Below are 17,039 nucleotides of genomic sequence, written 5' to 3'. Positions count from 1 at the left end.
GGAAATAAAACGTCGAGCTAGCTGGCGCGAATCTTTTGCATTTTTAATGCACGTTGCCAGCTGCTAATTCCTCGGCTTTTCCTTTGCATTCGTTTCCAGCATACGCTGAACGTTCGTTGAATCGCGAGACATTTATTGCCCCTAAGAGATAAAAGAACGCTGATATTTTGTTAATGAAACGATAACGATGCACACGCTACTATCGATTTCGTCTATAAAAGCACGCTTTCTAATTCGACGCCGCTGACGAGAGCTCCAGCTCACCAGCAATAAGGCGTAATGACGTCGCAGACGTAACAAATTTTACTGTCACGCATTACGATGGATTATCATAGCCGGGAACCTGTAATTTCGCATTTTATTTGCTCCCTGGCTAGCCGGATGTCGCTGATTGTAACCAATTATTTCGGCAACAACGTAGAGTCGATTTATTTTCCACTATGTGCTCTCTACTTTGTCGGAGTTGTACAGTATTTCTGCAACGTTTAACCTCTTGATGATCATAGAATTACGAAGAATTTCGAATGAGCGATTTCGAGAACAATCGTTTCTCTGTCCCCGAGATCTGCTGAATTTTTAATATCTGAAAATCGAAATCTCCTCGTGAAATAATTTACCGATTGATAATATTAACGATTAATCGGATGATCGATAATTTGTTAAATTTACTTATAAAATTTCAATCGACACAACCGTCCTATTTCTCCAAGTAATAAAAAAATTGAACCCATACAGAGTGTACGTTGGTGTGATCGAAACGATTGCAAGAGCTGGTCTCTATTCCGATTAAAAGGGAATCTGCGCGTCAAAGGGGAAATTTGATATCCGCCGAATTAATATAAAAGATAATCGTCTTCGTTAATATAATTAGTAGGCAGGCCTGGGTGCCGTGTAATTCTGTTAATGCGTTTACGCACGCGTTTCAACCATAAATTTCACGGTTCGTTGTCCGGTACGTGTAAAAGTTAATACGCATTTCGCATATACTTCGCCTGGTCTCTGCCAGCGAATTCGATCGAGCATAAAGCACGATGTGCTTTGTAGTGTTCATTGAACGAAACTTGACTTTCTAAAAGAACGAACGCGTCTTTATCGGATCATAAAGCGTCGACAAATGAATGACAGTTTATCGACGACAAAATGCATATCGAAATGCGATACATGCAATAAGCCAGTTCTTTCCGCTTATTTTACGTACAAGTCGTGCACATTTTTACGGTCTTACCTTTTACGCCAAAACACCGGTCGTATAATCTTTGTATTTTAATTTCTTTTCTCGAAAAATTCTATGGCTCGTTGCTCGTATTTGTACATCGTGCGTTCAAGAATGCGATAGCTGTGCCTTGCTACGTTCTAAGCTTCTCGAGTTCTGTCTATGTTAACTGCCATACGGATGGCGATAATTGATAGTCGTTTAGTTACTAATAATCGCTGCTTGTTTGCTAGTACTCACACAGTCCCCGGTTGTCGAGTTGGTAGATTTTTCTATTAGAATTCCTATTAGAAAGAGCGAAAAATATTGAAAACTTTGGTCCCAGTTCGATGCTCAGAGAGCGTAAAATCTTCCACAACACAGTTGCAAATCTCGCGCAACTCTCGAAGTTCAGATTCCACGTAAGGATTTTGCAACTTGCTTGCTATTGTGTTTCCAAAAGGTTCGCTCTTGTGCGCTTCCTCCTCGACTTTCTCCCTTTTTTTTCCATTGTTTCCTAAACGACCTATTCTTCGGCGAATTCCCAGGATCGGACGATGTTTATTGGAAACGCGCGAAGGTCGAGGTAATTAAGAGCGGATCGCGTTGGTTATATTCGACGACGAGAAAGTACGAAGCGAGTCGCGAAAGTATAAGTTTGGCCGAATAATTCTGAGCAGCTTGTTTACTACGCGCTGGATAATACTGGCGCCAACAAGCCGGTGTTTTCTCAGCTGGACCAGCCAGTGCATTCACACCGTGCTGCACCAGAAGCGCATCGCCCTTTCCCTCAGCCTCCCGTGTCGCTAACTATAATACATGCTTCGTAGCTCGCACGACCTGAGCCTTTTATTCTGTAACGCCAATCCCTTCCTCGCTGCTTTGGCGAAGGTCTTCGACGTTCGAACGGCTTGTCCTCGACCAATGACCAAGCCAAAACCCTTGGCCTCCGCCGCTTTGATCGCGCGGTCAAAGTTTCGCTCAGGATCACTTTGGGTCTCGAGTCGAAATTGCAAGTTTTTCAAGCGTGCTTCTCGAAGCTATAAACTTGCAAGAGGCGCCAAGTACTTTGCACGCTTTTAGGTATCCCGCAATAGTAATCTTTTGCCACATATTTCATTTTGCCATGTGCATCGTCGACGATAGATCTGCTTGCATTCTTTGACCGCTTTGGCTCGTCGATCGAAATTGCTAATCTTTCACGCGTGCATGGTGAAGCATCGAACCTTGGAAGAGGAAACGAGTACTTTGATCCTTTGTATCCTATCAAAGATCCTTTTTATCGTCCTTTTCATTTTCGTTGATGCGTATCATCGATGACAAATTCTCTTTCGTTCCTTGATCGTTCTGGACGTCTGATCGGGATTACAAATTTGTAATTTTAACGAAAAGGTAAGAATGCATCTCAAAGAACCGAACGTAGGACAGGAACCTAATATTCCCTGAACTTTAGGTAACAGTATTTTTTTTTTTATTACTTTTTAGCATTCGATATGTATCATCGATGAAAGATCTTCTTTTGTGATTCCATTACTTTGGATCTCTCATCGAAATGGCTAATCCTCACGTGTACATCGTAAAGCGTCCGAGCTTGGAACAGGAAACGAGCGCTTGGATCTTCTGTATCCTGTAATAAAACCTCTTTTATTATCTTTTTTATTTCCTTTGTGATTATCGTCGGCGAAAGATTTTCTCTCGTCCTTTGATCACTGCGGGGGCTTCCAATTAAAATTGCAAGTTTTTCGTGAATGTATCTCTGCGAGCTTAGAGCAGTAACCTAATATCCTGAACTTTCTTGTCGGATAACGGCAATTTTTTATTACTTTTTTTTCACTGTTTGATACTTATCACCGATGGAAGATCTGCTCTTGTTCTTTTCAAAGTAACTTGATGTATTACTCCTTGGGAAGGTAGCGGATTTTCGACGTCTACTTTTCATCCCTGATCGATCCTCGGCTTTAGCTCGGCTTCATATTCGTTCCATCGTTCTGCCGTTTAAGAAGCTGCGTCTGGCAGTGCCGTTCGCCAGCCGTCTTCTGGTCAACTTACCTTCCAGGATTTAGAACGAATAATTATACGAGTACGGTGCCGGGTGCTAACAAGATTCCAGCAACGTATTATCGGACGATGCGATTAGAAGCGGTATAAAGCAACTTTTTCTAGCGACTAGATTATTCCAAGAGTCTGACGCGACTCGAGCTTAAAAATACTCGATCGTTCCAAACGATTAGTATACAGTAATCAAGGACTAATCCTTGACTCGTAAAGGTAACGTTGTTCGATCGATATCGATTAGGTCGCAAATCATTTTGATCGTTTTTTCTGTATAAAATAAAGAGCGTCTCGATAGCGCAGGTTGTCTCTTAATCCTGGATAGCGTCTCTCGAAGGATTTCGCCAAGGGTTACGAACTTTTTGCGCATGACACCCGAGTACGATCACCCTCGTGGAGCCCCACAAGCTCTCCCTTGTACACAGACCCTCGACACACGTGAAAGACGCCAAGTGTGAGAGGCAGTGCCGCGCAGTTCTTTATTCAAATTCTTCATCGTGCGAGCGCGAGTCGCGCCAGCTCCTACTCTGTGGCTCTCGGCAATTTTTCGCGTCGCCTAATCGCGAGTCTAGTCTCAGTGCACGGACGTAATCGTTTCATTTGCTACTCGAACAACATATGTCCGCGACAGATTCGCGCGATTACGGCGGCGAAATCATCGCGAGGGTTGAAGTTATCGTCGGTGAAATTTCCATAGCGACAGCGACGTTTTTCTTGCGATCTTATTGATTTTTCTACCTTGGTTTCGTCGTTTTGATTTTTCCATGTATATATAATATCATCTTGTCGATCGAATGATTCCTTTGCTTTCCTTGCCAATCGCGTTACGTTCTGAGAAAATGAAACGGACCTTTGTTCCACTCGATCGTTGAGTTTCTCTCTCGATGGATGGATAAGATTTTCTATATTTTAAGAATATTTTCTATCTTTCCTACGTTCTACGTTTAATCTTAAAATACTTCAATTTCTTCGTATTTTGTACAATTGCAGAGACCAAGCGAAAGGAATAGCGATACGATCGTTGAAAAGTAGAATTCAGCGGATTAGCAGGAATCTTGTAACGTTGTCGCTCTGCCCTCGAAATAGAAGTTCAACTTGTAATTAGTTACAATTAAGAATGTCACTCGTAATTAATTACTCGAATGGTACAAAGCCCCGTGGAATTAAAGAAGAGTGGCGAAATATGCAATACTTTGGCTGGACGAACAGCAAGGAGCAACTACTCTAAACATAGTTTCATAGTGCGAAGCGTAGAACGTTTCTGGATGAGATATTTCTCTCGTCAAACCGTAAGCTCGTTCTCAAGTATCTTCCACGAGATTTATCGAATTTCAGTGAAAAGTGAGTTACATTTTCCGAGAAATTTTCGTCTTTTCCATCGATGAATAGCGCACACCAGTAAAGTATTCTGTGTTCGTTCGCTCGAATGCTGAAACGCTCGGAGGAAAGTGGCGAGGAAGCCAATCCGGTTGGTCGCTTTCGCCGCATATGGCGGCGGGCAAAGTTATAAATAATGCCCATCGCCCTCCTGCGTATTCACCTTTACATAATGACCGGCAGAAGACGGACGACGAAATCTCGGATCGGATGTCGGGCAAAAAGAAACGAGAAAAATCGTACGAAAGCCTGACCATCATATCTGTGCAGCCGATATCTCGATGCCCTACAAGCGCAATTTTCTATGCTTCTATGCCTTTACATGCCTTGTTTTCACACGCTCCGGCGATTAGTGGTTTTTCCTATAGGAAACTTGTTGATCTGGAGGAGAAGCAGATCGAAGGGAACATTTTACTATCGCAGAACTCCGTACAACAAAATTCGATGGCTATTAGCATTTTAGTTTTGTAAATTGAAGCGCGCTAAATGATTTTATGTGTACATATTTGGATAGTAAGGTTCGATGAAACTTTGATTCGGGTTATTTGAAATTGGTGAAAGTTTCTCGAGTCTACGGCTCTTTTAGGATGTCGTTGTTTGCGAGGTGGAAATATTAAAAAAAAATGACGATTAACAGAACAGTGAATTCAATAAGAAACGGTCACAATGTCTGACATCGTTCGTCAGACAATTGTTCGGTAGGTTAAACCTTTTGCATTCTCTCTGGATAATCTCCGACTGAATCGCATCTTTGGAGAATTCCTTAGGTTTAAAGAAGATAAGAAGGGAGCGTCGTTGATATTGAAACGTTGAAAGTGCCCCGATTAAATGAGAAATGAGTTAGAGACATAAAAAATTGAAAGACCATAGTGGGATTAAAGAATGGATCAATGGAGTACAGAAGAACGGAATGAACGTAAACTGTTGTATTCGTGGTGATTCACAAAGAAACAAAAAGACAATGGTGACTGGTGTCAGTTCTCGCTCTAAACGCGGCCAGTTTGGACAGCAAAGTTCGTGCCTCCGATAAGAACATCGCGCAAAAGCTACCTGAGCCTAGTTCGAAGGATGGTCCGTTGCGGTAGCGCGCTTAAGATTAACGATAGCGGAGTTCGTGCGCGAATCGTTCCAGTTTTCATTCCCTCGAGAGCTGCTCTCGAAAATGTCCACGATCTTATTGCAGTGCGTTGGAAATTGCTTCCAGAGAAGGAGAACGCGCACAGGTTCGTGTTCGCGCTGGTTTCCTCTGGAAAACCATTATTCCAATCGTCGAACGCTTTTACGATTTATCAATCGCGCATCCCTGTTGCTTCAAACATTTTTTAAACGCCTTTTAAAAATCTTTTCTCTCGATTTCTTATTAAAGAAACTTGATCGATGAAGAAATTTAATTTTTATTTTTTTTTTTTTTATAATTGATACAAAACTATTGAGTAATACATGGAAATAATATCGAATAAATTTCGTTGCTAATGATAAATGTTCATTTTCGTTGCAGGTATGCACTGCCTAGGTGCGGTGACAGGAGGCATTCCCAGCCCAGATGGGGTTGGCGGTCGGGGTGGCATTCTTAGCGTGTTCCGAGCCCTTGGAGTCCTGGTGTGCGAAGGGAGGATTCAGGGCCCTCCACGTGGCTACAAAGAGGGCCCACATTGTGCAGCGCCTATGCAGTCGGTGCCTAATGACCACGTGTGCGAAGAAGATAATTACTTGGTAAGAAAATTGTTCTCGTAATCTTTTCCACGATATCTAAACCGCTTCTCCAAGAACATACAGTGGCGAGCGTATAAATAAGGAAACAACAACTACTGGTAATCTTAATTGTATCACGAGGCATTCTGTTCTCATTCTTTATTACAACACAGGATTTAAAAATACGTATAAATACAGAATGATCGTCGAACGTTTACTTGCAGTAATAATTAGAAACCAGCTGTATTTCTACTTAGTTTTACAGTAGAATATTTAAGAATACATTTCCTATGGGCTGAAACGTTGTTTCAAATTTTTATTTCGAATAATAATTACAGACCGAATTAAGTCAGCTTTGTAAAATAAACGTGTTCCCTATTTATGTGCTGGCCACTGTACCCTTTGTTTCGATAACAGAATGACGTCGTTAAATCGTTTCCTCTTCTATTGAAAACGAAGTAATTAAAATTTCTACAGACAATGGTTTTCTCATTTGCTTTTCTTTTTTCATATAATCTGTGCAGTGCGATCGATATCTTGTACTGATTCGAGAGATCGCCGATCGTATTGCAATTGGTTCGTTCCTGTCCATCGAGGTGGTGTTGTGCAGCAACTGTCCGTGCGGTTTGGCCAAATCTACGTGCAAGAACCCGATCTGCACTGTGCCGTCCTTATCAATCTCACCATGGCAACAAGCGTCGGAGATGCTGCTGGAGTATTGGTGTGTTTGCGTCGTTCCCAGCAAGTAAGTGTGCCAATCAGTTGCTCTAGACTATTTATTTCAACGATAATAGCATACGTAACTAATCCCTCTTGACAAACAAATTTTCCCTCGATTCGTTCGCGAAATTGATCGTACTTTTATAAGAGAAAAACACGTTGCAACGCAAATATAATATGTTTATATATGAAAATTATAATCTATGTATAATTATATTTTCTACAAAGTGTATAGTTATCTTAGTATAAGAGATATTGTACCACGAAGATCAATAACATTCAATGGTTGAAATAATTGGCTCAACTGAATGCAATTAAATGTAATTCATTTAACTTGGTACTTTATACGATAGACGTATTAATGATTTTATTAAAGACTTTCTGTACTAATACTTTTGAACGTGGATGTATGACCCGGCGAGTGGTTAAGCGGATCATGCTGATTAATTTTCTATAAAATAAATTATATCTAGTATGTTATAAAAATATCTTTTTTTTTTTTTGCCACTAACAAATCGAACGAATAACAATGTTCAGGAGCCCAGAGACGATGAACTTCTACGGTTTATATCAGGCAGTCCGTTCACGACTTCACTTCAGCCAAGTCGCTGCATGGTGGTCCAGGAGCAACGGTGTCGATCCCAGTTACATCGTGACGAGAGTGGTGCCATATAACGAAGAAAATCTGAGGAAGTTCCGGGAATCTCCCGTGGAGCACACGTTCCCCTTAGCTGGCCAGGGAGATGGAAATTCTATAAAAGTAAAAGAATCGATTCTTATCATTTATCAGCGTCGTTCTAAATAGTCCGCTTATACCATTAATCCAGGAACATTGTCATCAATTGGGAAACGAAAAGTTGAACTGTCTGTGATATCGATTAACATATCCTTCTCACGTTCGATGTTCCTTTATTCTCACATTACACGTTCCATGAAAATCATTGTCTCTTTTATATTCGCGTTGAAACATATTACGAGCGAAAGCTCGTTGGATGAAGATAGATGCGCTTAATCGATCCAAGGATTCCCTGGCAAGCAATAGCTCGCTGGGAACGCTCGAAATGATGCGTTTGACTCACGATAAAGGCGAGGTCAATGTTCCTCGAACTGTCCATGTAATTCGCATGGTGGTTCTCTCGTCCACGTACTCAGAGTACCTTCCACGGTTCTATTCTGGTGGTTCGAGGACACTAACGAATGCCTACTTTTAACCAGCAGATGAGTCACCGGCTACCCAATCTCGTTCCAAGTACCGCGACTGCATTTAATGGAGCTGAAGAGGATTTCTCGTGTAAATTTTAGGTCACCGTGTGGGCACTGCCGAGGATGGAAGAGGTGCCGATTCTCACCTGTCCGTTGCATCCGATCAAAGAGAAAGACGAGGAGGGTGTAGCGAGGGCTTTGACACCTACCAAGGCTATCCCGGTTCCGAGCGCTGCGCAAAATCCCGAAGCCCTTGTCTTGCCTGGTAATGAGGGGAATTGGAATCGATCAGCGTAATATTTCGACGTTCGAGTATCACCTTCCGAGTGTCTCAGTTTATGTACATTTGGTCATACACCGAACTATCATCTTGTCATATTTTTATATTAAATAAGTGGGTAACCTCATATCGCTTCTCGGTTCTGTTTTCTTAAATCCTTCGCAACCATAAATACGTACATGTGTACATATATCGCTGACTCGATATCGTCATTGCGACCCTAAGATATTTCGTAATGACGACATCGTGTTACCGAGATATCTTGTCCCTAGTTGCGAAAGGGTTAATTATATTACAAAGCATAAGTTTCTTCTCTTTCTTCGCTTCTTTAAATTGTTATTAAATTAGCAAAATGTGTTCCTTCCTTTATGCTTTTTCAAATTGTTAATAAATCAGCGAAGATGATGCTCGAAATACGTCCATTACGATACTGAAGCTAGAATATGTCGTGAAACAAGTATGTTTTATTGGAACAGCTCTGGTGGACGACAGATTGCAAACGCCTTGCAACAAGCCCGGCAAACATCATTGTCCCTGCGACGAGGAGGACGTTCCACCGCCATCACCAGCGATTCCACGACAGAACCGCGAGAGAAAGCGTCGTCGATCTCTTCCGTGTGGTCCAACAGATGCAAATTCCTGCGTTACGGTTCAACCGATGCCTCTTCCCTCGGTACAGGAAGCTGTAACGCAAGAATCGAAGAAAGACAGTCAGAGCTCGAGCTACCCGAAATGTTCCACCGAGATCTCGATCAATCGCGGTATTAAATTTGTGCAAGGCCAAAACTGCAAATTCGAGGAGAACAGCATCAGGAATAGGAAGAACCTAAACTCAGATAATCTGGAGCGGTGTTTTAAGACGCAGCTGAGCATCGACGGGCGAGATGAGAACACCGAGAAACGGTACAAACGAACGATCGACGATCCTGACGCAAAATCGTTGTCGAATTCTAAAGATAAACAGTGCAATTTAGAGAAAAAGCAGAAAGAACGAGAAATAAAGTCGGAGAAGAATGGGATATTTGAGAATCTGATACCGTTCAATTCGTCGCTGCCGTGGTCATTTGTTGAGTCTTGGAATAATAGTAACGCAAATGGCAAGTGCGCTTCTCAGAGCTTGCAGGGAAACAAGGAAACTTATTTCAACGACTCTGAGAGAATCTACAAAGCGCCAGTCAGCAAGGATTCGAGTCTCGTGATCAATCCCTTTAGGCAACCCAGTCCTTTCCACGAATCAAATCCAGGCCCATCGACGAATAATCGTTTAAAGCAGGATTCCGTTAACTCCACTTGCATGGTGCATCAAAGCTGTGTCAAGTTGTCGAATTCTGGAGCGATGTCGTCTGGACAAGAAGCTTTGGACACGGATTCGGACAGGGGCGTCAATAACAAAGGGAGATCCAGAAAGGATTTGAGTCAATTAATATCCAAGCTGTCGTTTCCTGACGATAAGGAGAGAACAAAAGAGGAAGGAGGTTTCTTGGATTGGTTCACCAAGGTTCCTGGACGAGTTCTCGGAGTCACGCCAAACATCAGCTACATAGAGAATAAGGTAAAAGCTACGAATTTGAAGAGTCAGGAGCAACACGGAAACGAAGTGAGATTTAAAAATTGCAATTTGGAGTTGAGCCAGCAGGAATTCGACGAAGTTCTGGCTGTTTTGAGAGCTAGAACACCGTCTGAACGTAAGAGGACAAGTGTGAAGACGGTAAAGAGACGAGAGAAGCCAGAGAAAGCAGTGGAAGATGGATCGGTCAAGCTGGTAACGAAGTGCGGGAATGTGGAGAGTAACGAATGCTCGACAAATAATTTGGTGAACCGTGCCAAGTCCTGCGAAAGTTGCAATCACAAGTTATGTAGGAAAAACGACCAACAAGCTTTAGAGAAAACCAATTTCACTGAAATCTATAGCAATAAGAACATTTACAATCCCCAGAAACGCGAGAAGCTGGATGGCGATGAATCGGACGAGAATCTACAGGCGATCAAATGCAATAATTCCGAGAAGAGGAAGAACGACACTATGGATTGTCTGCAGAACGTGTCGAACAAAGCGGATATATTATTGGGAGCAATTTTGCGAACCAGCAAAGACCGAGGGAACCAGTCGCAGGTTCCTTGTGGGACCAAATCGAGGTCCGCGTTGGCAATGGTCATCGACGAAATGGAAAGCAATCGAAATAACGTGGCCAACGAGAAGTATCAGGAACAGAAACTGCCAATGGAGGATGAGAAGTCTCTGCCAATGGCGTTCAACAAGAGATTTAATCGGTTCCGACAGCTTTTCAAAAAGGAGCACGAAAAGAAATTAACTTCGATAGAGGATAATCCGCAGGATGCGATCCAACAGATCGGTCAACGTTCGTTCATATACAACAACGTCCAACCAAGCTTACACGATCCAAAGAACTTCAGGGATAGCAAAGCGAAGAGAAGGATAAATTTCCCGAACATTGCCGAAGAGATGGAGAAGCGTGACGCGAGCCCCGATCCTTCAGAGCTTAGTACAAATGGCGCACATCAAAACTCACGTATCTATAGTACAAATTACAAGAAGGATAGCTGCGACTACGACGAAGTCGAGACGTCCAAATGGCAAAATAGACTGCATAGTACAAACGACGAAGATAGCATAACCGAGCACGAGGAGGAGGAGGAAGATGAAACTGTATCGAAGCTTTGCAAAGATTCCGTTCCGAGTGTCGGGAAGAAAAATCGAAATTATAGTCTAGGTAAAGACAACGTTATCACGGAGGAGGACGAAACAATGGACAAGGTGGTTCCGACAGCCATCGAACAAGAAAGATTCCGACGATCATTAGAAAACGCAGCTTCGATGGTATTCCATAGTAGAACCGGTTTACCATTGACATCCAGTCCAGCTCCATTGAGAAGAGGCAGCTGTTGTTTCGATTACGATAGTAGTCTGAATACCGTCTCCTCAAAAAGAAGGTACGAATCGAAGAAGCAGGTAAAAAATACGACAAATCACATTTTAAATTCGATATTTTCCTCGTCAGCCAATTTTGTATACGGTACAAGAACATGAGGTGTAACGGTCCGTGATGATTGTTGTTGTCCGGAGTAATTGTAGCTCTGTCTGTAGATGTCACTGCTGGGGTACTGTTGTTTTCCTTCCATTGTTGACACGTAGAAGAAAAATCGGACTCCGGTCGCCGGGATTCGAATCCGAGTTCCGAACGTTTGTAACGTAATGTGCTAACCACTGTGCTGCCGTCATCCGACACTAGTCAGTGTCGAGTGATGGTATTTGGCTTGTCGAGTGTCGCCACAAACATATCGGTGAAAAGATTCCTCTAGTTGAAACGAACTTTTTGTTTCAGTGCTCTGTTCGAGTTGAACACTCCACCAAGTCCAGGTGCGGTGTCTTTGGAAGAAACAGACAGAGAGACCGAGAATCTCGGGGAAGGAGATGAGACACCAAAAAGACGTACGACTTCTCGCAGTAGACCGCAGAGTCATGCTCTTCTAGGCAGCTTCGAGGAATCAGCTTTAAATGGTAGACTCGAACCTGTGTCCACCGTTCACGGTTTCACGGCCGAATTAGGTGCCAGCGGTTCCTTCTGTCCGAAACATCGAAAGCTTCCAGTCACTGTGTTCTTCTATACGCTCGGTGACAATGATAAAGTTTCTACGCCCTATCTCGTACGTACATCTTGTATTCTTTACTTTTCTATTTCATTTGAGTTTTGTTATTTGTTCTTCTTTTTATCTGTTTTTTTTTTTCTTTTTTTTCTTTTATAATATTGGACTATTACGAATTGGCAATTTTTCATCTTTTGCTGTGTTTTTTTTTTAGATTAAAAGGAATTTTGTTGTTATCATTGTTGTGTTTGAATGATATATTTAGAAATGTAACGGGACATTGATGAAACAAACTCCTGTTACTTTTGCATAGGCACATATTAATTTGGGCAAAAAGGGCTACCAAGTACCAAGAAGCGGTACTATTCAAGTAACGCTTCTCAATCCTTTGGGTACAGTCGTTAAGATGTTCGTAGTACTATACGATCTTTCTGATATGCCACCACGATCTCATACTTTTTTACGTCAGAGAACACTGCGGGACAAAACACTACGCTACCTCGTACATCTTAGGTGCGTACATTTCAGTTTCTGTCAGAGACGACGAATTTTGTTCGTTTTCTAAACATTGAAATTTTAATTATCCATGGTCGAGGGATGATCCCTCGTTAATTACAGTTTTAAAGATTTCATGCCCAGTGTTCCTAACAATAATCGAGGCTTCCTCGTGCGAATTTCTTTATAGATAATAAATAAATAATATTTCAGAATAACAATACTGACAGTTCAATATATACATCTAAATCTTTTTGCAGAATTTTATTAATATTAATTAAACTGTTAAACTGTTAACATTAATTAAATTGGTATTAACGAAATTTCATGTAAAATTGTAGAATATTAAAATAGTAAAGTTTAACAATTTTGAAATTTTAATATTCTAAAGAATAAGTAACCAACAATTTGTAGCTTGTCAATTCACTAATATTATTAATTGTTTAATTATGATACAAGAGACTCCTGGAAGCCACGATCGTTGATTTTTCTCTTTTTAAACCATCCTTTTTTCTGTAACGATCTTCGCTATTTTACGCTTTTCTATTGCTCTCTTTTGTAACTAACTGAATCTTCACCGACTCTCTACCTGTCAATATGCAACTAACACCCGCATGCATCCAGAGATCGCTGTACCGCCACGTTGAAGTCAAATATTTCATTTCAGATTTATGTCCGGTAAGTCTGGCCGGATTTATCTGCATACGGACATTCGTATGATCATTTGTCGCAAGTCCGACGTTGACACGGCGTCGGATTTTGGGTCAGAGCCACCAAAGGAACTACGAAGCTACATCCATGGTCCTACCAACCCGAAATTTTCGCCAAGGTGCTGAGCCACGTGGCTCTTTCCATGGGGTTGCTGTCAGTCACTCCGCTCGCCTAGTCCCCTTCACGCAGAGGTTTAGCAGAGACCAGCTTTTGTTTTTAGAATTCCAAACAGATCTTCTCGAAATGATGCCTGAGAAATCTTTCACATCAGCGAAGAATGATCGTGAAAAGGAGTTGATAGAAAATCTTTGCGAATATGGCCTTTTCAAGAGGAGGACAGAAGATTGTAAAAAAAAAAGAAGAAGAAAATGTCCAGCTGGAGAAAGATTTTTGTAGTAAAGTAAGACTATCCTTCGCATAAAGAAGGTATATTGGCGGTCCTTAGTAGGGCATTCATATTTTGAGATTATTTTCGCGAAGAATATGAGAAGGCAAGGTAACAGTTTGGAGAAAAATGTTTGCAGGAAATTTCAGAAGAAAAGATTGTTTTTCGTAAATGTAACGTTCCAGATTTGTAAGGAAAAAGAGGCATATGTTAAGGGGCATATTGCGAGCCGCTTTAGTAAGAATTGTTTTGCTTATTGTTTAGATACAATTTATTTTCTTTCTTCTCAAATTGCCGGTAATGCTATCTTCAACGCGGAAAAAGAAGGCGTATGTTAATTTCAGCTTACAATGATTTCTTTCGGTTTTAGTTTTCTTGCGAATCGAAATTTTTAGTTCAATTGAATGAATTATTGTTTTTCGTTGAATTGAATTTGTACGATGTACGCATTCTCGGATTTTCGGCGACGGTTGTCGCTTTGAATTTTTGTCTTTCATATTTCTCGCGTTCGAACGCATTCGTACGCATACGGAAACGAATAAGGTTTCCCGTTGTCCCGAGTTCGTCGATTTAATTATAAGATAGACGATCTCTTTGCTAGGCCATCTCTCTGATTTATTGTTGTAAATATAAGTCATATGTAAAAGTCGATTAAGAATTTTTTAAACGGGATGATACTGTCATATGTGTGTAGCACTCTACGTTAGTAAAAGAAAGAAGTAAAAAAAAGAGAGAAGGAAGAAGAAATAAGTGATACGAGCATAGAAAATATCAAGAATCAGGTCTCTCGTTGACATTTAAAAGAATCCTCAAACTATTGTACAAATGCTAAACAGAGAACTATGTGATCTAGGAAATCGTTTAAAGTGTAATTTAAATAGATACCATTTATCGATTCGTTGATATTTTCAGAAGAAAATTGAAAGACGGTTGACATCGTCGTTTATTTTATTAAAAAAAAAGCAACAAGAGAAAGAAAAAGACAGAGAAACAGAGAGAGAGAGAGAGGGATAAAGAGAGAAAGAAAAATGTAAGAAGGCACTTTCGTGTGAAATGATGTAGTTTGCGAATCAACGAGTGGCTGGATTACAAGACTTTTCCTGCTCGAAGAAAAAGAATCATTATTTACACGTATAAACAGAACACAATCTTGTGTCCGTAGCACTGTGATGAATATTTTGATAGACTATAAAGAGTAATTATATTACAAAGTATCTATTTGAGTAGTGAATATGTCCTAGATTAATTAATAATCATACTAATGTCGTATGAGGAATGTAACCGAGCGTAACTACTAACCGTAAAAAAAAAAATTTCACATACACTTCGCAGTTACACGGCGCTCATTATTGTCTCTGTATTAAATGACCGTACGTTTCCCTTATTTTTCTACGCGCATGAGAGAACAGAAATCAAGAAGAAAACAGAAAGATAATTTAGGAAGTAAAAACTATTCGCATTCGCACGAAAACCGCTTGAATTTCACCTGAAGGATCACTCGTTGACTTTTCTTTCATCGCGAAACTTCATTAATTCGTCGTTTAACTTATCAGCGCCTTCTGCGACTTCTGTCAGATGAAAAATTGTCGAATTTTTTTTTAGATCTACGTACGACCAAATTTGCTATTTAAATGAGATGTCGATTCAGGTGAATTTCCGGGCATTCGTTATGCTCGCTCTTATTAAAAGTAGAATTCGATTAACTTGACACGGTGGAGACACGTAGACGTAACAGATTGATTTTGTGATTCTTTCAAAGAGATTTGTCTTTCAGAACGAGAAATATGTTGTGTACTCTTACGTATGCTGACGAGTACGTTTACGTCGATCCACGTCGATAATACTTCGCCTGAATCATACGAGAATATCACTTAAAATTCACTGGTCGATGAAGAATTAAGCTGTTTTAACGTTGCAAAAGTTTTCGTAGCACGTGTATTGTACGGCAAGGAAATATAGAGTGTGTAATCACTGCCATGCTGTAAATACATTGTAGCATAGATGAATCGTTGAATAACAATTTAAGGGGGTTTTAGCAATAGTTGTTTGCCTGATCGAGAAATCCCATTTGAACAAAAGCAGAAAGCAAAAGCGGGGTCCATTGAAAAATCTCTAAAAATCACGGGAAATCGCGTCTTCTTCTCTGTTGTTTTTCCACTTTAAAATCATCACTTCCACGACACAATGAGTAATTCCTTTTTGCCCAAAGTATTGGATGTCTGTTGCCAACCGATCGAAAGCGAATTTTTTTTTTTTTTCAATTGGATCTCGCTTGTGGGACGATTAGAAAAACGAAGTGCACACGCTGCGAATTTTAGTAGCATATTTTCCCACATCATTGAAAAGTCGCTTGGTAGCTTTAACAGGGAGATCTCAACGATGCGTGTAATTAATTTTCATACGACGGAAATTGAACGAAAAATATGTGCAATTCATTAGTGTACCTTTCTTGAAAAAATTCATGGAGATAGGAGGAGAATACGAATATTGTATTTTTGGAATTTGCAATCGAGAGATGACTAACTTGTACACTAACTTGTAGGACGCGCACTAAGAATTTTATTATTGTGATAAACTTTTGTCGGAATAATGGTTCGTAATTACTTCGAAGTCGAAACGCATTCTCTTGTTGCTGGAAAAGGGGGACGAGTTAAGTCGACGGTGCCAAACTTAACAAGAAAAGGAAACTGAGGAAAAGATAGGCTTTTGAAAGCGCTCGACGACGCAAACGTTTCGAATCCAACAGCTTCGATCACTATTTTAACTTTTATTTCTCGGCCATAAAAGATTTTATTTTATTCTTCATAATTACTTCCATTTCGTTTTATCAATTTTCTCCAATGTGTTTTAGTTTTTGTTTTCATTCGATTACATTTTAAAGCGTTTTCTTTAATGGAAGTTATTTTTTATTGCCAGTATATAATTTTAATTACCAAACGTCGACGTGGCTAGAACCTGATTTGTAAATTATCATCGATTGTTCGGTCTCTCGATAATTGAAAGAAAAAAAGAAAAAAGAAAACAGCAAGAAAACGAAGATGAGCACCGTTCGATCAATGATAATTGCGAACTTTATTTGTCAATGCTAATTGTAGAATGTTTTGTTGAGTCAATTGTTGTCACCTGAATACATTGATGGACGCCAGACATGTACATAAGGTAGTGTTATTTTATAAATGAAAATTATTGTTATTATTAAGATACACTTTTTATTATTTTTAGCGAGCGAAGCGTGAGGTCAGAGAGAAACATTTGTCGAGAGCGAACTCATACTTATGGTACGCATGGCCAAACGTAATAAAACTACAGCAATGCATTACAACAAT

General features: G+C 40.5%; 1 protein-coding gene across 4 annotated transcripts in view; it reads left to right on the top strand.

Moving 5' to 3' along the window:
* Window positions 1-17,038, top strand: part of LOC100651098 (protein FAM214A) — a 44,408-nt gene extending 27,370 nt beyond the window's left edge. Inside the window, exons 1-9 of one of the 4 annotated variants that reach the window (XM_012315626.3) lie at window positions 5,415-5,844; window positions 6,120-6,334; window positions 6,838-7,058; window positions 7,571-7,793; window positions 8,336-8,501; window positions 8,993-11,468; window positions 11,861-12,182; window positions 12,436-12,635; window positions 13,285-17,038. In XM_012315626.3, coding sequence (XP_012171016.2) covers window positions 5,784-5,844; window positions 6,120-6,334; window positions 6,838-7,058; window positions 7,571-7,793; window positions 8,336-8,501; window positions 8,993-11,468; window positions 11,861-12,182; window positions 12,436-12,635; window positions 13,285-13,453 — 4,053 coding nt within the window. In that variant the 5' untranslated portion in view covers window positions 5,415-5,783 and the 3' untranslated portion in view covers window positions 13,454-17,038. Of the gene's footprint in view, window positions 1-5,410; window positions 5,845-6,119; window positions 6,335-6,837; window positions 7,059-7,570; window positions 7,794-8,251; window positions 8,502-8,992; window positions 11,469-11,860; window positions 12,183-12,435; window positions 12,636-13,284 lie in introns of those variants that run through there. The other 3 variants (XM_012315627.3, XM_048411329.1, XM_048411330.1) reach the window with 3 other exon arrangements.
* The last annotated feature ends 1 nt before the right edge of the window (window position 17,039 follows it).

Source organism: Bombus terrestris, chromosome 13 (assembly GCF_910591885.1).
Source record: "Bombus terrestris chromosome 13, iyBomTerr1.2, whole genome shotgun sequence".
Lineage (NCBI taxonomy): Eukaryota > Metazoa > Arthropoda > Insecta > Hymenoptera > Apidae > Bombus > Bombus terrestris.
This window is presented reverse-complemented; position numbering and strand designations above follow the sequence as displayed.